Source organism: Schistocerca americana, chromosome 1 (genome assembly GCF_021461395.2).
Source record: "Schistocerca americana isolate TAMUIC-IGC-003095 chromosome 1, iqSchAmer2.1, whole genome shotgun sequence".
NCBI lineage: Eukaryota > Metazoa > Arthropoda > Insecta > Orthoptera > Acrididae > Schistocerca > Schistocerca americana.
This window is the reverse complement of record NC_060119.1, coordinates 547,516,262-547,539,907: the sequence shown is the minus strand read 5'-3', so window position 1 is coordinate 547,539,907 and position 23,646 is coordinate 547,516,262. Positions and strand designations below refer to the sequence as shown.

At 43.1% G+C, this 23,646-nt stretch overlaps 1 protein-coding gene across 1 annotated transcript in view; it reads left to right on the top strand.

Moving 5' to 3' along the window:
• Positions 1-777: 777 nt before the first annotated feature.
• The window catches only part of LOC124575455 (ionotropic receptor 21a), a 185,340-nt gene continuing 162,471 nt past the window's right edge, over positions 778-23,646 (top strand). The window contains exon 1 of the mRNA XM_047131196.1: positions 778-837. Coding sequence (XP_046987152.1) covers positions 778-837 — 60 coding nt within the window. The remainder of the gene's footprint in view (positions 838-23,646) is intronic.

Below are 23,646 nucleotides of genomic sequence, written 5' to 3'. Positions count from 1 at the left end.
GGTCGAATAGCCTAACAGCAGCCGGCACGGTCACTAAGCGTGCTGGGTCAGAGGGTTAGCTGCCCTCCGTAATAAAAAAATTGAGTGAACGGATCAACGAGGAACTTGAAAGGTGTCATTGGGCATCGACCCTGAACAGATACAACGAACCATAATGAACAAAAAACGAGATCAATTTTAAAAAAATGGCCGGCTCATGTGGGCGAGCGGTTCTAGGCGCTTCAGTTTGGCGCCGCGCGACCGCTACGGTCGCAGGTTCGAATCCTCCCTCGGGCATGGATGTGTGTGATATCCTTAGGTTAGTAAGGTTTAAGTAGTTCTAAGTCCTAGGGAACTGATGACCTCAGATGTTAAGTCCCATAGTGCTCATAGCTATTTGAACCATTTTTTAAGAAATGGTAAGGCGACTGCTCGCTATAAGCGAGCACTCCGGCTTCGAGTCCCGGTCCGGCACAAATTTTCACTGTCGTCATTCCATTATACAGTTGATGGTTATCCATATTCGAAACACATCAATGGATCTAGTTTCAAGAATGACATCTACCAAGAACGATCCAACAATTACGTCTACAGCAATAGAGAAAATCACACACATATTCCGAAAAAGATGTGTACGATTTCATGGTCACCTCAAAAGAATGGACGAGAAGAGGCTGATCACGAAGATCTTTCACTTTTATGCAAACCCCAAAACCACAACGCCCTGGTTCTAGCTCCTACAAATAAAAGCCGAGGACACCTGGGACAAGGCGCTCTTCCGCAAGAAGGTAGTGACGAATGGGCTACATCGAGACGAGCAACCCAACACAAGATGCGGTGCCTCTAGGACGGCGGAGCGTAAGCTAGTCCGCTCACAAATAATCAAGGAAATCGGTGCTTCAAAGAAAGCAATGTTCACAGCCAAGTGTTACAAGATTTGATGTATTCCTAGACGGCTCCAGCGAAATAAGTTAATAACGGATAAATTTGCTAACGACAGTTATCTTCCACTGATTTACAGTTTAGCCGACAGCGTTCTTCTATACGAAAATTGGACACATCGGCGCCCATGCGACAGGGTGGGAAGGGACTAGTCTTGGAGGTATGGAGTATTTTTAATATTTTGGAAGACGAATGAAGAGTTGTTAAAAAAAGTTCCACCTTTTTAGGTGCGTAATACCGACTTTTAAATAACTTCATTTAAAGAAAAACACCTGACTATGCTAAATTTTTTTCCTTTCCCTGAGAGCTGAGCGGAGGGTTGGCGGTGACCCCGGGTACGGGTGCCTATGTATGGGCGTCAGTCAGGCCCAGGTCGAATTCAAGCGCCAGATTGACTACCGCTGTTGTGGTACACCTGCCACCATGAGTGTGCCTTTCATGCTCTTACTGACACTTGTATACTCAAATTAATATAATGCTCTGTTGGCCCCAACGTTCGCCTCAGCAAACACAGTACACAAACAGTTAAAACATGATAATACACAGAACAAAGGGTTATGCGAGAGGCTGTCACCAAACTGTAATTACCACGTTAAAAAATGGATTGAAACTTGCTGATGGTGTTGAAGTGTAACTTACCGGAGGAAGAATTTATATTCATTAATGTTAGTAAAGAGCTAACATCCTGTGCACATGTTTTTTCTCTTTAACAGTTGCTGCATAAAGAAGAAGAAAAATTCCACGCAATGCCCATTTGTTCATTGAAATATAATAATAATAACTGTTGTATTCTGTGACCCCGTAGCGAAGATTTGTGGATGATCAGTGATATTGAAATGGCCTGTGGGGAAATATTTTCTCTTGTTTTTGTGTAAGAGCGCGAGCTCATTCACTGTTTTTTGTCTTTCTCTGTTTGTCTGTCGTAGCGAGCCACCACGCTGCGCAAGTTGTGTTTCAATTAAAACTTTTTTGGCTTGTTTTGTTGTTGTGGTCTTCAGTCCTGAGACTGGTTTGATGCAGCTCTCCATGCTACTCTATCCCGTGCAAGCTTCTTCATCTCCCAGTACCTACTGCAACCTACATCCTTCTGAATCTGTTTAGTGTATTCATCTCTCGGGTCCCTCTCCGAGTTTTACCCTCCATGCTGCCCTCCACTACTAAACTGCTGATCCCTTGATGCCTCAGAATATGCCCCACCAAGCGATCCCTTCTCCTAGTCAAGTTGTGCCACAAGCTCCTCTTCTCTCCAATTCCATTCAGTACCTCATCATTAGTTATGTGATCTATCCATCTAATCTTCAGCATTCTACTGTAGCACCACATTTCGAAAGCTTCTATTCTCTTCTTGTCTAAACTATTTATCGTCCACGTTTCACTTTCGTACATGGCTATACTCCATCCAAATACTTTCAGAAACGACTTCCTGACACTTTAATCTACACTCGATGTTAACAAATTTCTATTCTTCAGAAACACTTTCCTTGCCATTGACAGACTACATTTTATATCCTTTCTACTTCGACCATCATCAGTTATTTTGCTCCCAAAATAGCAAAACTCATTTACTACTTTAAGCCTCTCATCTCCTAATCTAATTTTTTGGCTTAAAGTAATTAAAAATGTGACATTTGTGTAGAACTGTTGTATTTATTTTAAATCTATTCACTCCCAGTGTGGCAGTTACATGATTTTTTTCTATTGTGTTACTTGTAATAGACAGGATCCAGCGAAGGCAGTGTGATCATACGTAATGACCGAACGTTTAGTCATTAATTCGTCTCTGCTCGCAGCAATCAGCGACCCTGAGATTAACGCCGGACATTTTAATGTATCTTGCATTAATTTATTGCAAGAAATATGCGAATGAGTCGGTCATTCGTCTCTAAACAATGTTGCCATCGATCTTTGCCCATGTCAGACACCGTCCCCTGTTTAATAATAAGATGGTCCGCCACCTTAAAATGATGTATTGCCCTCGTTTGAAATTGTAAGAGTGAAATAAAGTAAAAGGATGCGTCAGTGTTAGTATTCCTCTGCGTGTTCACCCTTCAATGCGACACAATGCAACGTTGCACCACTTAGCGAACACTTAGGTTATAGAAGTCTGCGGTTTCTTCGTCCGAGGAAAGACGATTCTCAGGCCTAGGGGAAAAAAAACACTTTGTTCTTCGTTTTTCAGACTTGTTCGACTATACTGGATGTGTCTGCGTCAACTAATCACGGTGTCATGTGGTGGTGCATTTTTATCGAACACTCAGCATGGATAGCTGCAGCGTTGTTGTTCTCCAGATGCATGAAATGGATTACGGCACGGTATTCCACTTTATCAATGGGGTGCGTCATCTTGTTTTGCTTCTTCTAACTCAGAGCTGGGATGCTGAGGTGCGGGCATTTCAAAGTGTACCAGTACAGTGGGCATAACTCGCAAACAAATAAAAACTTAATTACCCAACTTTTTTTTCGAGGCGATGATTAAAACTACACTACCAACCCCCACTGTTTCACATGGAGATACCGCACTTGACTCACCTACATAGGCGGAAAGTGACCTATGGCGGTACCGTCCTCGATCACCTTGCTTTATCTCCCATGCGTTTCCCTCTGTTAGCATTATTCATATGGTTAAGCTGTAGGCTGTTTTATGGCCCAAAATACCGATTACCTGCTGCACTATTTGTATACGGAAATGCGGTACGCCTCGCCGGACTACTGCACGTCTTTTCTCACTCTGTTCTACGTACCTTAGCATCGATAACCACCCGCACTGTGAATAGAGTCTCTGCCTATACCTTCCGAATTTGATTTTCACATCAGTTTTAGTAGGGTGAAATATCTGAAGCTGACTTAATGATTAAAGCTGCTATGACTCAAATAATTATGAACATCAATCTAGAATCAAGCCAAGTTGTTCCACAACCGGCTGCAAAAGCAGAAGTGAAAGTGATTTCTTGATGCTAGTGTTTCCAGCAAATGTATATGGCACCGGTGGGCAATGGTAGTTATTCAGAATGATGGAAATCGTATGGCTGCCATGTGGAGACACAAATATTGCCCGACATACTCATTTTTCTCTTTGATTTCAATGTCGAATGACATCCGACGCGCTACTTTTTTTTACTTTTATTTTTATTTCTTTTCACACCGTACAGTATGTTCCATTTTGAAGCACTTACACATACCGTAAAGGGCCAAGCTGTCTGTTCTATAGAACAGAAGGCTAGATTCTTACACATGTGAAAGTGGCCGTGTTCTTTTCACGCCGTTATTGTTATATGGAGTTGGCAGACAGAAGGCATGGAAGTGACGAAGATATTGCGAAGTGGCTTTTTTAGGATACTGAGATTGAAGGAGAGTATTGAGGAAAGGGAGTAAGAAGATTCTCTGAGATTCTGGAGTAGTATTAAGTCCCTCCAGCATAGAAAAATGTGACGATAATGTGCAATCTGTCTCATGCAACGGAAGGTGTATCGTGAAGGCATTCTTATCAACTTCACGTATTCTGTACGACGACATGGTTTCACCCTTCCTCGTAGTATTAGGATAACAATGGGCCTCGAATATTTCGAGCTCTATTTTACAGATACGGCAGTGCGAGAACAAAAAACACAAAGGCTGATTCCATCAACAAATGTTCAACGTGTCAATCTTGAATCGACTTTCTATTGGAAGAAATGAAGGTATTGCTTGCCGTAATACTGAAAGGCAAAATTGGGTGACTATTTTGCTGAAGATTAGCTAGACCGAACTACGTTCTTCATGAATATTTCTGGTCTCTGATTTTTTCAGGTACCCACTTACCCTGCTTCCAGTCCAAAATAAAAGCTCTTAACAATGGTCTATCTCAATAAGTGTGCAAAAATATCCTCGAGTGTGTGTGCATCACACATGCTGCGTATTATAGAATCACATGTAGAACGTAAGTGAACTGGTATTAAAACGACATCTGTCACTCCACATTTTTCGAGACATTGCTCATGTACTTCGTACCACATTCTGCATGTGCGAGAACCAATCTGGCCGAAAAGTATTTACCAGATATCATCCCTGGAGCAAGGGAATAGATGCGTTACTGTCCTCTGTGTCCTGTACCTTTCTTTGTCCCGCTTGCGTTCGCGCTCCGGGGTCACATGCAGACCGGCTTACATAACACATTCCACTGTGTCCGGATTCCTTAGCATCACTGCTGAGCGCGCTATGCCCGGAGCATTGCTGTGTTCCCCTGTTGTACAGCGTACTGTGCGACTGCCAACACGTACTGCACATACTGAGAGAGGTTTTTAAATTACAGAAAAAGGCCATTAGAATTATTGCACACAGCTCCCCACAAACACACTGCAAGCCCTTGTTCATGCAGCTAAACATACTTACAATACCATCTTTGTACATATTAAAAAGCATACTGCATACAAGAACACATTTGCGTAGTTTACATGTAAATTCAGATCTTCATGACTACAATACACGTATGTGCAAGAATCTGCATGTAGAAAGAACAAGAAAAACAAAAACTCAAAAACATGTGAGCCACTATGGAATAAAGCTTTATAATGCTCTGCCGCTCTGCATCAGGGGAACAGAAGATGAAGGAAAATCTAAGTCAGAATTAAATGATTGGTTCAAATGGCTCTGAGCACTATGGGACTTCACTTCTGAGGTCATCAGTCCCCTAGAACGTGTTGTTGTTGTTGTGGTCTTCAGTCCTGAGACTGGTTTGATGCAGCTCTCCATGCTACTCTATCCTGTGCAAGCTTTTTCATCTCCCAGTACCTACTGCAACCTACATCCTTTTGAATCGGCTTAGTGTATTCATCTCTTGGTCTCCCTCTACGATTTTTACCCTCCACGCTGCCCTCCAATACTAAATTGGTGATCCCTCGACGCCTCAGAACATGTCCTACCAACCGATCCCTTCTTCTAGTCAAGTTGTGCCACAAACTTCTCTTCTCCCCAGTTCTATTCAATACCTCCTCATTAGTTATGTGATCTACCCATCTGATCTTCAGCATTCTTCTGTAGCACCACATTTCGAAAGCTTATATTCTCTTCTTGTCCAAACTATTTGTCCTCCATGTTTCACTTCCATACATGGCCACATTCCATACAAATACTTTCAGAAATGACGTCCTGACACTTAAATCTATACTCGATGTTAACAAATTTCTCTTCTTCAGAAACGCTTTCCTTGCCATCGCCAGTCTACATTTCATATCTTCTCTACTTCGACCATCATCAGTTGTTTTGCTTCCGAAATAGCAAAACTCACATATTACTTTAAGTGTCTCATTTCCTAATCTAATTCCATCAGCATCACCCGACTTAATTCAACTACATTCCATTATCCTCGTTTTGCTTCTGTTGATGTCCATCTTATATCCTCCTTTCAAGACACTATCCATTCCGTTCAACTGCTCTTCCAAGTCCTTTGCTGTCTCTGACAGAATTACAATGTCATCGGCGAACCTCAAAGTTTTTATTTCTTCTCCATGGATTTTAACACCTACTCCGAATTTTTCTTTTGTTTCCTTCACTGCTTGCTCAATATAGAGATTGAATAACATCGGGGATAGGCTACAACCCTGTCTCACTCCCTTCCCAACCACTGCTTCCCTTTCATACCCCTCGACTCTTATAACTGCCATCTGGTTTCTGTACAAATTGTAAATAGCCTTTCGCTCCCCGTATTTTACCCCTGCCACCTTTAGAATTTGAAAGAGAGTATTCCAGTCAACATTGTCAAAAGCTTTTTCTAGGTCTACAAATGCTAGAAATGTAGGTTTGTCTTTCCTTAATCTAGCTTCTAAGATAAGTCGTAGGGTCAGTATTGCCTCACGTGTTCCAATATTTCTACGGAATCCAAACTGATCTTCCCCGAGGTCAGCTTCTACCAGTTTTTCCATTCATCTCTAAAGAATTCGGGTTAGTATTTTGCAGCTGTGGCTTATTAAACTGTCAACACCTGCTTTCTTTGGGATTGGAATTATTATATTCTTCTTGAAGTCTGAGGGTATTTCGCCTGTCTCATACATCGTCAGGACTGGCTGTCCCAAGCCTGTCAGTAGTTCTAATGGAATGTTGTCTACTCCCGGGGCCTTGTTTCGACTTAGATTTTTCAGTGCTCTGTCAAACTCTTCACGCAGTATCATATCTCCCATTTCATCTTCATCTACATCCTCTTTCATTTCCATAATATTGTCCTCAAGTACATCGCCCTTGTATAGACCCTCTATACATTCCTTCCACCTTTCTGCTTTCCCTTCTTTGCTTAGGACTGGGTTTCAATCTGAGCTCTTGATATTCATACAAGCGGTTCTCTTTTCTCCAAAGGTCACTTTAATTTTCCTGTAGGCAGTATCTATCTCACCCCTAGTGAGATAAGCCTCTACATCCTTACATTTGTCCTCTAGCCATCCCTGCTTAGCCATTTTGCACTTCCTGTAAATCTCATTTTTGAGACGTTTGTATTCATTTTTGCCTGCTTCATTTACTACATTTTTATATTTTCTCCTTTCATCAATTAAATTCAATATATCTTCTGTTACCCAAGGAGTTCTACTAGCCCTTGTCTTTTTGCCTACTTGATCCTCTGCTGCCTTCATCCCTCAAAGCTACCCATTCTTCTTCTACTGTATTTCTTTCCCCCATTCCTGTCAATTGTTCCGTTATGCTCTCTCTGAAACTCTGTATAACCTCTGGTTTAGTCAGTTTATCCAGGTCTCATCTCCTTAAATTTCAATCTTTTTGCAGTTTATTCCGTTTTAATCTACAGTTCATAACCAATAGATTGTGGTCAGAGTCCACACCTGCCCCTTTAAATGTCTTACAATTTAAAACCTGGTTCCTAAATCTCTGTCTTACCATTACATAATCTATCTGAAACCTGTCAGTATCTCCAGGCTTCTTCCATGCATACAGCCTTCTTTTATGATTCTTAAACCAAGTGTTAGCTATGATTAAGTTGTGCTCTGTGCAAAATTCTACCAGGCGGCTTCCTCTTTCATTTCCTAGCCCCAATCCATATTCACTTACTACGTTTCCTTCTCTCCCTTTTCCTACTACCGAATTCCAGTCACCCATGACTATTAAATTTTCGTCTCCCTTCACTATCTGAATAATTTCTTTGATTTCATCATACAGTTCTTCAATTTCTTCGTCATCTGAAGAGCTAGTTGGCATATAAACTTGTACTACTGTAGTAGGCGTGGGCTTCGTGTCTATCTTGGCCACAATAATGCGTTCACTATGCTGTTTGTGGTAGCTTACCCGCACTCCTATTTTCCTATTCATTATTAAAGCTACTCCTGCATTACCCCTATTTGATTTTGTATTTATGATCCTGTATTCGCCTGACCAAAAGGCTTGTTCCTCTTGCCACCGAACTTCACTAATTCCCATTATATCTAACTTTAACCTATCCATTTCCCTTTTTAAATTTTCTAACCTGCCTGCCCGATTAAGGGATCTGACATTCCACGCTCCGATCCGTAGAACGCCAGTTTTCTTTCTCCTGATAACGACGTTCTCTTGAGTAGTCCCCGTCCGGAGATCCGAATGGGGGACTATTTTACCTCCGGAATATTTTACCCAAGAGGACGCCATCATCATTTAACCATACAGTAAAGCTGCATGCCCCCGGGAAAAATTACGGCTGTAGTTTCCCCTTGCTTTCAGCCGTTCGCAGTACCAGCACAGCAAGGTCGTTTTGGTTAGTGTTACAAGACCAGATCAGTCAATCATCCAGACTGTTGCCCCTGCAACTATTGAAAAGGCTGCTGCCCCTCTTCAGGAACCACGCGTTTGTCTGGCCTCTCAACAGATACCCCTCCGTTGTGGTTGCGCCTACGGTACGGCTATCTGTATCACTGAGGCACGCAAGCCTTCCCACCAACAGCAAGGTCCTTGGTTCACTTAGAACTACTTAACCCTAACTAACCTAAGGACATCACACACACCCATGCCCGAGGCAGGATTCGAACCTGCGACCGTAGCGGTCGTGCGATTTCAGATTGTAGCGCCTAGACCCGCTCGGCCACCCCGGCCAGCTCAGAATTAAAAAAGTTCATGATAAATAAATGTTTTTATAACATAGAGGAATATTTTAAATCCATAAATCACTAACTGATAGTTGTATTGTCAATATCATGTTGGTCTCATTGTCAGTTCTATGTCTCATTTATACTCTTTTAACTCTAAAATTATGTGTAATATGTGTTTTCCAAAATGTACTAAATATATATAAATCCATCACACACGGTACATGTTAAAAGAGCATGTAAAAGAACAACACATTAATTCATTTTTTTAATTTTTAACATGTTAATTTTATGCGTTTTAATTCAATGTTTTAACTTTCAAAATAATGTTAATTTTGTGTGTTTGATAAATATTTGTAATATTCTGCTGTACATATTCTGGACAGTGTTATGACAATTCCTATATCACGTAAATGATGAAACGGATGATAATAAATGAAATGAAATGAAATGAAATGAAAGTAGATGCGTCCTTGCGTACACTTTCATAGCACTCAGTGCTGAGAAGTTACCTAAAATAAAAATTAATGGGCTTTATAGTATTAGTGGTCGCAGCCACTCTTGCGTAGTTGCTACTTCAGTGACGTTCATCTCATAAATGATAAAGCCTACTAAGGAAATAAAAGGATTAATTTTTTGATAACTACAAATATTTTGTTTTGAGATACGTAGAGGTTTGAAGGATGTAGCTTGAGCACTTGTTGTTGTTGTGGTCTTCAGTCCTGAGACTGGTTTGATGCAGCTCTCCATGCTACTCTATCCTGTGCAAGCCTTTTCATCTCCCAGTACCTACTGCAACCTACATCCTTCTGAATCTGCTTAGTGTATTGATCTCTTGGTCTCCCTCTACGTTTTTTACCCTCCACGCTGCCCTCCAATGCTAAATTTGTGATCCCTTGATGCCTCAAAACATGTCCTACCAACCGATCCCTTCTTCTAGTCAAGTTGTGCCACAAACTTCTCTTCTCCCCAATCCTATTCAATACCTCCTCATTAGTTACGTGGTCTACCCACCTTATCTTCAGCATTCTTCTGTAGCATAGCACCACATTTCGAAAGCTTCTATTCTCTTCTTGTCCAAACTGGTTATCGTCCATGTTTCACTTCCATACATGGCTACACTCCATACAAATACTTTCAGAAACGACTTCCTGACACTTAAATCTATACTCGATGTTAACAAATTTCTCTTCTTCAGAAACGATTTCCTTGCCATTGCCAGTCTACATTTTATATCCTCTCTACTTCGACCATCTTCAGTTATTTTACTCCCTAAATAGCAAAACTCCTTTACTACTTTAAGTGTCTCATTTCCTAATCTAATCCCCTCAGCATCACCCGATTTAATTTGACTACATTCCATTATCCTCGTTTTGCTTTTGTTGATGTTCATCTTATATCCTCCTTTCAGGACACTGTCCATTCCGTTCAACTGCTCTTCCAAGTCCTTTGCTGTCTCTGACAGAATTACAATGTCATCGGCGAACCTCAAAGTTTTTACTTCTTCTCCATTAATTTTAATACCTACTCCGAATTTTTCTTTTGTTTCCTTTACTGCTTGCTCAATATACAGATTGAATAACATCGGGGAGAGGCTACAACCCTGTCTCACTCCTTTCCCAACCACTGCTTCCCTTTCATGCCCCTCGACTCTTATAACTGCCATCTGGTTTCTGTACAAATTGTAAATAGCCTTTCGCTCCCTGTATTTTACCCCTGCCACCTTCAGAATTTGAAAGAGAGTATTCCAGTTAACGTTGTCAAAAGCTTTCTCTAAGTCTACAAATGCTAGAAACGTAGGTTTGCCTTTTCTTAATCTTTCTTCTAAGATAAGTCTTAAGGTTAGTATTGCCTCACGTGTTCCAACATTTCTACGGAATCCAAACTGATCTTCCCCGAGGTCCGCTTCTACCAGTTTTTCCATTCGTCTATAAATAATTCGCGTTAGTATTTTGCAGCTGTTACTTATTAAACTGATAGTTCGGTAATTTTCACATCTGTCAACACCTGCTTTCTTTGGTATTGGAATTATTATATTCTTCTTGAAGTCTGTGGGTATTTCGCCTGTCTCATACATCTTGCTCACCAGATGGTAGAGTTTTGTCATGACTGGCTCTCCAAAGGCCATTAGTAGTTCTAATGGAATGTTGTCTACTCCCGGGGCCTTGTTTCGACTCAGGTCTTTCAGTGCTCTGTCAAACTCTTCACGCAGTATCTTATCTCCCATTTCATCTTCATCTACATCCTCTTCCATTTCCATAATATTGTCCTCAAGTACATCGCCCTTGTATAAACCCTCTATATACTCCTTCCACCTTTCTGCCTTCCCTTCTTTGCTTAGAACTGGGTTGCCATCTGAGCTCTTGATATTCATACAAGTGGTTCTCTTCTCTCCAAAGGTCTCTTTAATTTTCCTGTAGGCAGTATCTATCTTACCCCTAGTGAGACAAGCCTCTACATCCTTACATTTGTCCTCTAGCCATCCCTGCTTAGCCATTTTGCACTTTCTGTCGATCTCATTTTTGAGACGTTTGTATTCCCTTTTGCCTGCTTCATTTACTGCATTTTTATAGTTTCTCCTTTCGTCAATTAAATTCAATATTTCTTCTGTTACCCAAGGATTTCTACTAGCCCTCGTCTTTTTACCTACTTGATCCTCTGCTGCCTTCACTACTTCATCCCTCAGAGCTACCCATTCTTCTTCTACTGTATTTCTTTCCCCCATTCCTGTCAATTGTTCCCTTATGCTCTCCCTGAAACTCTCTACAACCTCTGGTTCTTTCAGTTTATCCAGGTCCCATCTCCTTAAATTCCCACCTTTTTGCAGTTTCTTCAGTTTCAATCTGCAGTTCATAACCAATAGATTGTGGTCAGAATCCACATCTGCCCCTGGAAATGTCTTACAATTTAAAACCTGGTTCCTAAATCTCTGTCTTACCATTATATAATCTATCTGATACCTATTAGTATCTCCAGGATTCTTCCAGGTATACAACCTTCTTTTATGATTCTTGAACCAAGTGTTAGCTATGATTAAGTTATGCTCTGTGCAAAATTCTACAAGGCGGCTTCCTCTTTCATTTCTTCCCCCCAATCCATATTCACCTACTATGTTTCCTTCCCTCCCTTCTCCTACTGACGAATTCCAGTCACCCATGACTATTAAATTTTCGTCTCCCTTCACTACCTGAATAATTTCTTTTATCTCGTCATATATTTCATCAATTTCTTCATCATCTGCAGAGCTAGTTGGCATATAAACTTGTACTATTGTAGTAGGCATGGGCTTTGTGTCTATCTTGGCAACAATAATGCGTTCACTATGCTGTTTGTAGTAGCTAACCCGCACTCCTATTTTTTTATTCATTATTAAACCTACTCCTGCATTACCCCTATTTGATTTTGTATTGATAACCCTGTAATCACCTGACCAAAAGTCTTGTTCCTCCTGCCACCGAACTTCACTAATTCCCACTATATCTAACTTTAACCTATCCATTTCCCTTTTTAAATTTTCTAACCGACCTGCCCGATTAAGGGATCTGACATTCCACGCTCCGATCCGTAGAATGCCAGTTTTCTTTCTCCTGATAACGACGTCCTCTTGAGTAGTCCCCGCCCGGAGATCCGAATGGGGGACTATTTTACCTCCGGAATATTTTACCCAAGAGGACGCCATCATCATGTAATCATACAGTAAAGCTGCATGTCCTCGGGAAAAATTACGGCTGTAGTTTCCCCTTGCTTTCAGCCGTTCGCAGTACCAGCACAGCAAGGCCGTTTTGGTTAATGTTACAAGGCCAGATCAGTCAATCATCCAGACTGTTGCCCTTGCAACTACTGAAAAGGCTGCTGCCCCTCTTCAGGAACCACATGTTTGTCTGGCCTCTCAACAGATACCCCTCCGTTGTGGTTGCACCTACGGTACGGCCATCTGTATCGCTGAGGCACGCAAGCCTCCCCACCAACGGCAAGGTCCATGGTTCATGGGGGAAGCTTGAGCACTTACTTCTGTGAAATTTCTTGGTAGATTAAGACTGTTTGTCGGACCTTGCCACAGTTCGTGCGGCTTCCTCCGTCGGAGATTCGACTTCTCCCTCGGTCATGGGTGTGTGTGATGTCCTTAGCCTACGTTAGTTTAAGTTAAAGTAGAGTGTAAGCCTAGGGACCGATGACCTCAGCAGTTTGGTCCCATAGGAACTTACCACTACAACCATAGGACTGGCACTCGAACCCAAACCTTTTCTTTCGAGGGTAGTACTCTTATTGACTCAGCTATGCAGTCGCGACTCACAACACACCCTTCACAGCTTGTGAGATCGAATTTCGGTCCGGCAAACAGTTTTAATCTCCCAAGAATTTTCAAAACAGCGGACATTCTGCTGCACAGTGAAAGATTCAGTCTGGTGCTACTACTTTGTTTCTGGGCGTCTCCTTGACGTTATTTTCTTAAATTTTTCCTTCCAGTATATTTGTTAAAAGGTTTAAGTGTCGAAATAAAAATTTCTAAGGTTACATTTTCCTTTTTTGAATAGACACTATAGCCAGTCCCAAGCCTGGCTGCAAAAGGAGGAGGCTGTTAGCTGAAACTCATCAGTAATTCTGGGTTCAACTGGCTTCAGACGATAACACGTTGTAAGGGATCCCTGTCGAGGCTTACAGGTGTAAAAAACCAACGACTTCAGTGGCGTAAGAATACGCCAGTCTCAACGACGGAGAAGGCGGAAGAGTCTTCCCTCCTGATGGTGGATGCAACTCCATCCCCATCATAATACAGAAGACACAAGCGGCAAGTCTGTATCGTGACTGAATATTTACCAGCACGGACAGGATAACTCAAACTACGATGTACAAGGCAACACAGTATATCACCACATTATTTTCTGAGTACAGCAACCACGAAGAATACATAGAACAATGGTGATATTCCTGATTGTGGAACGCAGAAATCAAGGTCCAGCAGGGATATGAGTGAAGTGGTGTTCAAAATGGCTCTGAGCACTATGGGACTTAACATCTGTGGTCATCAGTCCCCTAGAACTTAGAACTACTTAAACCTAACTAACCTAAGGACATCACACACATCCATGCCCGAGGCAGGATTCGAACCTGCGACCGTAACGGTCCCGCGGTTCCAGACTGAAGCGGCTAGAACCGCACGGCCACACCGGCCGGCTATGAGTGAAGTGACACAGGTCCAGATATCGTCATGAAACAAATGAAATATTATAAAACAGTCGATACACAAGATTCATGGTTCAAATAACTCTAAGCACTATGGGACTTAACAAATGGTTCAAATGACTCTGTGCACTATGAGACTTAACATCTGAGGTCATTAGTCCCGTAGAACTTAGAACTACTTAAACCTAACTAGCCTAAGTACATCACACACATCCATGCCTGAGGCAGGATCCGAACCTGCGACCGTAGCGGTCACGTGGTTCCAGACTGAAGTGCTTAGAACCGCACGGCCACACCGGCCGGCGGGATTTAACATCTGAAGTCATCAGTCCCCTAGACTTAGAACTACTTAAACCTAACTAACCTAAGAACATCACACACATCCATGCCCGAGACAGGATTCGAACCTGCGACCGTAGCAGCAGCGCGGTTCCGGACTGAAGCGCCTAGAACCGTTCGGTCACAACGGTCGGCCAAGATTCATGGATTTTACTGTTATGTATGTGATGTGTCAGTTCACTTGCTCCTCATTGCAAAAGACGCCACGAATTATCAGCTGTCAATATTGTAGTTCGAAAGCTACAAGTGGAATGACTTGTCTTCATCAGTTATCACCATTTGTACGGAAATGAGGTCCGATAATCACCTCAACTAAAGTAAAGCAGCCATGGCGCCGATGTTTGGCCTGAATATTACAGTGCGATAGTAGGGATTCGAATGGCCCTGCTAGAGGAAATATGCCTTTGCCTGCCTCAGATATTGGATTCGGTTCACCAACCCTCGTATAGGGAGACCTTCAGATTAAGGTGGAATATGAGTCACAGAGCGATTTGGCATTTTCATACACACCTGACAAATTTAATTATCACAATAATATACAAAATAATGGAAAATAATGTTGAGGATCTATTAGATGTCCTTCGCTTTAGCTTTAGGAAACGAGAAGGCATGAGAGAAGCAGTTCTGACGTTTCACTTGATGTTGAAGCAAGTCTAGAGCAAAATCAGGACATTTTCATAGGATTCATCGACCTATAAAAAGCATCCGATATCGTAAAGTGTTGCTGGGAGTTTGAAATTCTTAGTAAGTCGAGTAATGTGTAGCATGCGCAAGAACCAAGAGGGAACAATAAGAATTGAAGTCCGAGAGAAAACTGCTCAAAATCAAAAGAACGTAAAGCAAGAATACAGCCTTCCTCCACTGCTGGTCAACCAGTATATCGATGAAGCAATAAGTGAAATAAATGAAGAAGGGATTAAAATTCATGAGACAAGATCTTAGTTATAGTATTTGCTGCTGAGATTGCTATCCTCTGTAAAAGCGAGAAAGAGTTGTTAAATTGAATGAACACTCTATTGAATACAAAATTTTGAAGGCTTGCGTGGCTACTTATTGACAAATTGCCTGTAGGTTTCTGTCTCAGGTTTTTCGGCCGACGCTCGTCTGATAATTTTTCTGACATTTCGCCAGCAAGAGTGGCTGGCATTGTCAAAGCTCCGCTCTCCAGTCCTCTACCAGCAACGGAGATTGAAGCTTTGAGAATGCCAGCCACTCGTGTTGGTGAATTGTCAGAAAAATTATCAGACGAACGTCGGCCGAAGAACCCTAGACAGAAGCCAACAGGGAGTTTACTCACCTGAATATTGATCTCATAATGTGTACTGAGAGCGAGCAAGCAAAAGAGTAGCAACAGGAATGAGATTCACGACAAACTTAATATCACGATTGGTGATCACGCAGTACATAAAGAGATGCTGTTGCCTTCGAACCAAAATGACGGATGAAGTAAGGAGGACATAAGAAGCAGAGACGCACAGTCAAAGAAGAGAATATCCCTCAAGAAAACAACTCTCCTACTTAATCTGAGGAGAAAACTAAGAATGCACGCCTGAAACACACCGTTGTATCGAAGAGGATCATGGACTGCGGCAAAAGTGGAAAAGTAAAGAACCGAAATGGTTGTGGTGTGGCGCTACAGAAGAATGCGGAGAATTATGTAGACTGGCAAGAAATGAGGAGGTTCCCTGCATAATAGACAAGGAAAGAAAAAAGTAAGGTGTAAGAAACACCAAGTACAAGAAGAGACAGGATGATAGGTGGTGTGCTAAGATACCAGGGAACTACTTCAATGCTAGAAGAGGGAGCCATGAAGGGCAAAAATTCTGGGGAAAGACAGATTGGAATATCCACTGCCAATCACTGCGGACGTTGGGTGTAAGCACTGCTCTGAGCTCAGAAAACCGGACAAAGAAAGGTCAGTATAGATGTGAAAGTCATTTTAAATGCTACCAATAAAAATGGTGTCTGTTCCCATTCTTGGAGAGTCTGTGGTGGATCAGGACGGCCACGGACACGTCTGTCAAGGATGTCCTACGTATGCACTATTGGGCTTAGGTCGGAACTCACTATCAGCTATTCCATTACTTCAATGTCCAGGCTTCATAAGACATCTCTGCCGACGTCCGCCGACACCTTATGCAGCAGACACCACTTATTCCAACAGGATCTGTTCGATGTACTGCCTAGCGATAAGGCATCAATGGACTATCAGAAGATCCGTATGGCGGTCAACACTGAAGCCCCTCTCCCCCTCAACAACATCACAGAAACCCAGAAATCTGTCGATTTCCTGGGCAACATTTGGGAGGTGACACTCATTACGGGTCTCCCAGATGAACACGACCATTCCTTGAGCCAGAAGATGTCTGGACTCGTTCGTGAATAACATTTCCGCCAGTGAAACGGGAATGGCAGAGCTGAAGGCGAGCTGCAAGATGCTATCATATCAAGCGGGGCACTAGAACAGGACGCTTGGGTCGTACGATGCTTTCTCGTAACATGTTGTTTACCCGTCTGACTGGACACAGCGGCTCCAGTGGCCCTTCTGAGATCGTATTTCAGTTCTCTGGCGGTATTCGTGCGACGCCGCAAGGCAGAGATGGCCACATATCGGTCTTCGTGTGTGGCTGTAATGCGTCACTGATCTTGTCCAACTCGCCTGTAGCGTCTCCACAACCTGTGAATGCCGGATGGAGAGACATTGGCGTCTCCCGAAACACAACAGAAAGTCTGTTCGTTCTGGTTCAGACAGACTGCCCTTGCAACTTGCCTTATTGCATATGCGTGGTTGTGTACAACTGGCACCTGTGTACCTTACTAGAAAACACTGGGACCGGTACTCACTTCCTTCTGAGGGTCACCTGACACTGTAATTTATGACACAGTGTAAATGCTGCGTAAACTGAAAGTGAAGATCTCAACCTGTTCAGTAAGACCATAGGACCACAGATAGCGCCTGTATTGAAATAGATTTAAAATGCCGGGAGTTGACTCGCGAATTCCCCTAATTGTTTTGAACAATGTATTTATAGCGTTTATTTTAACTGATGCTATTGTGAACTTGATATTGCAAACTAGTGAACTTTTTCCTCCAGGTTTCAGTTTCTGTTGCTTCGTAATTCTTGAATGCAGAATATATAACAGTTATGGAGTTGAAGATCGGCTCTTCGCATTGTTATGATTGTGGTACTGTTTATCTTGTTCACATACACTCCGATGACTAAGTTCGATTATCAGTGTTCAAAGCGACTGCTTCACACCTGGAAGTAAGACCGAGCAACATGTTTCCAGGGCCACACGATATGGCATCACCTTCATTTGTTTCCATTTGTTAGCGTACACGATGGGGAGGGGAGGCGTAATACTAAAAGCTGGCCCAGCTAATCATGGCATCACATACATGGCGTTTCTAAGATAATCGAAAGCAGAAAAGAACCCAGTCATTCCGAAAAGGATGACAGGGTCATCTTTGCTATTGCCCGAATAAATCTTTCACGTGCGGCGGAGAGTTGCCTGTCGAAATTAAAGCGTCTGATTTCGAGTCTGGGCCAGTCAGACAGTTCTAACCTGTAACTTTCATGTTTACTATACTTTTATAACATACACTACTGGCCATCAAAATTGCTACACCACGGAGATGACGTGCTACAGACGCGAAATTTAACCGACAGGAAGAAGATGCTGTGATATGCAAATGATTAGCTTTTCAGAGGATTCACACATGGTTGGCGCCGGTGGCGACACCTACAACGTCCTGACATGAGGAAAATTTCCAACCGATTTCTTATACACAAACAGCAGTTGATCGCCATTGCCTGTGAAACGTTGTTGTGATGTCTCGTGTAAGGAGGAGAAATGCGTACCGTCACGTTTCCGCCTTTGATAAAGATCGGATTGTAGCCTAGCACGATTGCGGTTAATCGTATCGCGTCATTGCTGATCGCGTTGGTCGAGATCCAATGACTGTTAGCAGAATATGGAATCGGTGGGCTCAGGAGGGTAATACGGAACGCCGTGCTGGATCCCAACGGCCTCGTATGACTACCAGTCGAGATGACAGGCATCTTATCCGTATGGCTGTAACGGATCGTGCAGCCACGTCTCGATCCCTGAGTCAACAGATGGGGACGTTTTTAAGACAACAACCATCTGCACGAACAGTTCGACGACATTTGCAGCAGCATGGACTTTCAGCTCGGAGACCATGGCTGCGGTTACCCTTGACGCTGCATCACAGACAGAAGCGCGGGTGGACGAATGGCAAAACGTCATTTTTTCGGATGAATCCAGGTTCTGTTTACAGCATCATGATGGTCGCATCCGTGTTTAGCGACGTTGCGGTGAACGCACATTGTGAGCGTGTATTCGTCATCGCCATACTGGTGTATCATCCGGCGTGATGGTATGGGGTGCCATTGGTTACACGTCTCGGTCACCTCTTGTTCGCATTGACGGCACTTTGAACAGTGGACTTTACATTTCAGATGTGTTACGACCCGTGGCTCTACCCGTCATTCGATCCCTGCGTAAGCCTACATTTCAGCAAGATAATGCACGACCGCATGTTGCAGGTCCTGTACGGGCCTTTCTGGATACAGAAAATGTTCGTCTGCTGCCCTGGTCAGCACATTCCCCAGATCTCTCATCAACCGAAAACGTCTGGTCAATGGTGGCCGAACAACTGGCTCGTCACAATCCGCCAGTCACTACTCTTGATGAACTGTGGTATCGTGTTGAGGCTGCATGGGCAGCTGTACCTGTAGACCCCATCCAAGCTCTGTTTGACTCAATGCCCAGACGTATCAAGGCTGTTATTACGGCCAGAGGTGGTTGTTCTGGGCACTGATTTCTCAGGATTTATGCACCCAAATTGCGTGAAAATGTAATCACATATCAGTTCTAGTATAATATATGTGTCCAATGAATACCCGTTTATCATCTGCGTTTCTTCTTGGTGTAGCAATTTTAATGGCCAGTAGCGTATTATCTCCGGACCGCGCCCGTTTACTCGTTTCTGTAACTGTTATGTACAACAGGTCTTTGCCTAATCCTAAAGGGATCGGCTCCAGACCGGGTGATATACCATTGTTGTTTATCACCCTTCGCATAGAAATTTCTGAAAGCCCCTACAGAAAGTAGCACCTTGCAGAAGAGCTGTAAGCGGGAGCAGAAAGCAGTCAACAAAAACGCCAAAAATCTGCTCCAGATTCTGACTGGCTGAAAGGCTTCAATTTAAATAATTTCTTGGTTTGGGACTCGCGAAATCGACTAATGGGTCAGCCGCCCTCGTGGAGTGCAGAAGTCATGTATCTCTTGGAGTAGAGGTGGTATTTTCGTACTGTATCTCACAAGCCGGGAGAAGATGATCCTTGATAGTCAACAGACGCATTTCCGGTAGTACGGAATGTTGAGAGAGTCCTAAAGCGCGCTCCCTTACGCCGTCGTTGATTTCGTGTTGAACTGTACCGGTCTTCTAGGCGATCGCTGCCGTTTAGCGACTGAGCAGACACTGAACGGGCAGAGACCTCAAAGTACTTTGTGGAGCGAAGTAGCTGGTTGGACGGTATTGTTGTTCAGTGAAAGATACAGATTTGGCGAAGTTTACGTTTAAGCAAATTAATTATGTTCGTTTCTGTGAAAACTTGAGCGTGGTGTTTTGGTATCACTGTTTCCCTATTGCATTTGAACGGTATTCCTGTTTTGTTGTTATGACGATCATCGGCGGGGGTTGCTACTAAACAGTCGTAGTCGGTGTATGGAACTGTTAATGCTGAGCATATTCCACACCAGTGCTCGGATCTTGGAATATTTCTAGAATCTGATTGGACTGCGAAAGGACTTTTAATTGTTGACTATGGAGTAGCGTTAATTTTTACCTTGGCTCTCGGGTCAGAAACGATGCAGACGACCGTTATTTGGATTGGAGACTGTAGCAGCCCAAAGAATTAATCCGGATCCGCCCATAAACGTTTCCAGTTGCACATGCGGAGCAGTACGTGGCGTAATTTCTCTCACGCGCCTCACATCACCAAGAGATTAGATTAAGTGGCGACCGTTCTCATGTATTTCGAACCGGATTGTCGAAGGAAGGGTGGTTACTGTGAATATAAAAATAAGCCAGAAATGACTATGAGTAATCATGGGCTTGTAATATTTTTTAAAAACTGTTTAATATGGGAGAAGAAGCTTGAAATTCCCCAGCTGGAAGTCAGAAACTCTAGGAAAGGACGAAAAGGACGTTTCACTGTTCGAAATTAAGTTTGTGTCACTGCCTTATAATAACGGTACGAGGCACTCTCATCCATGCACTGTACAAACGGTGATGTGGCTGTACAATTATATCACGGGAAAGACACCAAGCATTAACACTAAAATGTGAGAGGGTCATTTTTCATAATGAAAGTTACTTACTTACTTTTACTCTCCTGGTCCCATAAATCACAATAGGTTTTAGCCTTGTCAAGTAGCCTGCTTTGCAGCGCTCTGTTCTTCGCATCTTCTTCTCTTGCTCCTAGTATCTGAATATCCTCAGCCCCCTCGTCTCTGCATTGTATTTTTGGTCCGCCTAATGGTCTTCGTTCTTCGGGTTTCTTGTCTGACACTTCTCTCAGTCTTGATCCCTCCTTTCTTTTATATCGTAGTGGCACGGCCATAGTCGTGTTGGCTTCCGCAACAACATCTGATTCCTTACATATCCACCTCAATTCCTAGTTATTTCTTCTTCGCCATTCTCCTCCTTCACAAATTGATCCAGGCATCTTCTTCAGTATTTTCTTTCTCGCTGTGTACTTATCTATTCTCCATATTTTTGCCCAATATAGTAAGGTCTGACTACAGTTTAATATATCCTTATTTTGGTCCCTCTTGAAAATAACTTTCATGACAGTTATTTACGAGGGTGAGTCAAATGAAAACCTTAAATATTTTTTAAAAATATTATTTATTGTGCAGAAGTGGTACAAAGCTGTATCACTTTTCAACATAATCTTCCCCACGCTCAATGCAAGTCCTCCAGCGCTTACAAAGTGCCTAAATTCCTTTAGAAAAATATTCTTTTGGTAGTCCGCGCAATCACTCGTGCACCGCGTGGCATATCTCTTCATCAGAGCGGAACTTCTTTCCTCCCATTGCGTCTTTGAGTGATCCAAACATATGGAAATCACTTGGGGCAAGGTCTGGTGAGTATGTTGGATGAGGAAGACATTCAAAATGCAGGTCTGTGATTGTTGCAACTGTTGTACGGGCAGTGTGGGGCCTTGCATTGTCATGTTGCAAATGGATACCTGCTGACAGCAATCCACGTCGCTATGATTTGATTGCAGGCCGCAGATGATGTATGATACACTGTTGACAGTGGCCCCTCTAGGCATGTAATGCTACAAAATGACGCCTTTTTCGTCCCAAAAGAGAGTCAGCATAACCTTCCCTGCTGATGGGTCTGTTCGAAACTTCTTTGGTTTTGGTGATGAGGAATGGCGCCATTCCTTGCTCGCTCTCTTCGTTTCCGGTTCGTGGAAGTGAACCCAGGTTTCGTCCCCAGTAACGATTCTTGCAAGCAAGCCATCACCTTCAAAGCCCCGAAGAAGTTCTTCACAAGCATCAACATGTCGTTCTCTCATTTCAGGAGTCAGCTGCCGTGGCACCCATCTTGCAGACACTTTGTGAAACTGGAGCACATCATGCACAATGTGGTGTGCTGACCCATGACTAATCTGTAAACATGCTTCAGTGTCATTCAGTGTCACTCGGCGGTTTCCTTCACTATGGCTTCAACTGCTGCAATGTTCTGTGGAGTTGTGCCTGACCTGGACGAGGAGCATCTTCCACTGAAGTCACACCGTTTGCGAACGGTGACTTGGTGCTGTGACAAACATGCATCACCCCACTGAACCTTCATTCGTCGATGAATTTCAATAGGTTTCACACCTTCACAACGCAAAAACCGAATAACAGAACGCTGTTCTTTCCTGGTGCAAGTAGCAAGTGGGGCGGCCATCTTTATACTGATACTGCGACGGTATGTGTGCATTTGCACTACGCTGCCACCTACAGGCCATTCTGCACGCTTACCGAATTACGGGATAATGCCGCGAAATTTCGATTTGTTATTGCAAATTTAAGGTTTTCATTTGAATCACCCTCGTATTAAGTGAAATGATGCTCTTCTACTTCTTGTTTCCTAATCAAAATTCTTCTTTCTCTTCTTTTTTCCTTACCTTATCTCATATCTTCACGGGGTTGAAATGATAATCTAAATTTGGCAACGTTAATGGTATAGAATATCCGTATTGCCTTCCTGTCGCCTGCTGACCCATGTGAAAGTGTGAGAACGTTTTCGAAATATTTATAAATCGTTCAACTGGAACGAGACGTGTGTTCCAGCATGATATTCACCTAGTCGGGTGCCGGAAACTACCTAAACATCACATCCAAGTTGGGCAGCACACCGGCCCTCGTCGTTAACCCGTCGGGAGGATTTGATCCGGCGCCGGCGCACTTCCCTGAATCCCGGAAATGGCATGCTAACGCGGGTTTTTCTAGCCATAATTAACGACAATAAATATTTTGGAACACTAAATTTGTAAATCACGCTGACTTATCATAGTAATAGTGTACAGATCGTCGTAGCGACGTGCAATACCTAGTTTTAAAAAAAATGGTTGAAATGGCTCTGAGCACTATGGGACTTAACATCTGTGGTCATCAGTCCCCTAGAACTTAGAACTACTTAAACCTAACTAACCTAAGGACATCACACACATCCACGCCCGAGGCAGGATTCGAACCTGCGACCGTAGCAGTCGCGCGGTTCCGGATTGCGCGCCTAGAACCACTAGACCACCGCGGCCGGCGCAGTACCTAGTATTCAGCACTAGGCGCCGTATGTTTGCTATCATTACCGCAGCAATGTTGGGAACGCTCGTACACACACCTTATCAGGCTTAACTGCCATATGGCCCCGTTTATTGGCTGGCCTGCAACCACTCCCTGCGGTGCGTACTGACTAGCGCCAGTCAGTACAATATTAAACGTCCTGAAAACAATATGTTCTATAGCTAGCAAAAGTATTAAGACCGTCGGAGTTGCTAGTACCCAACTGATCAATCATCTCCAACTTCTTAATTTTTTAGAATACTTCTGTGAGTCGTTGATCCGTCGGCAACTCGACCAA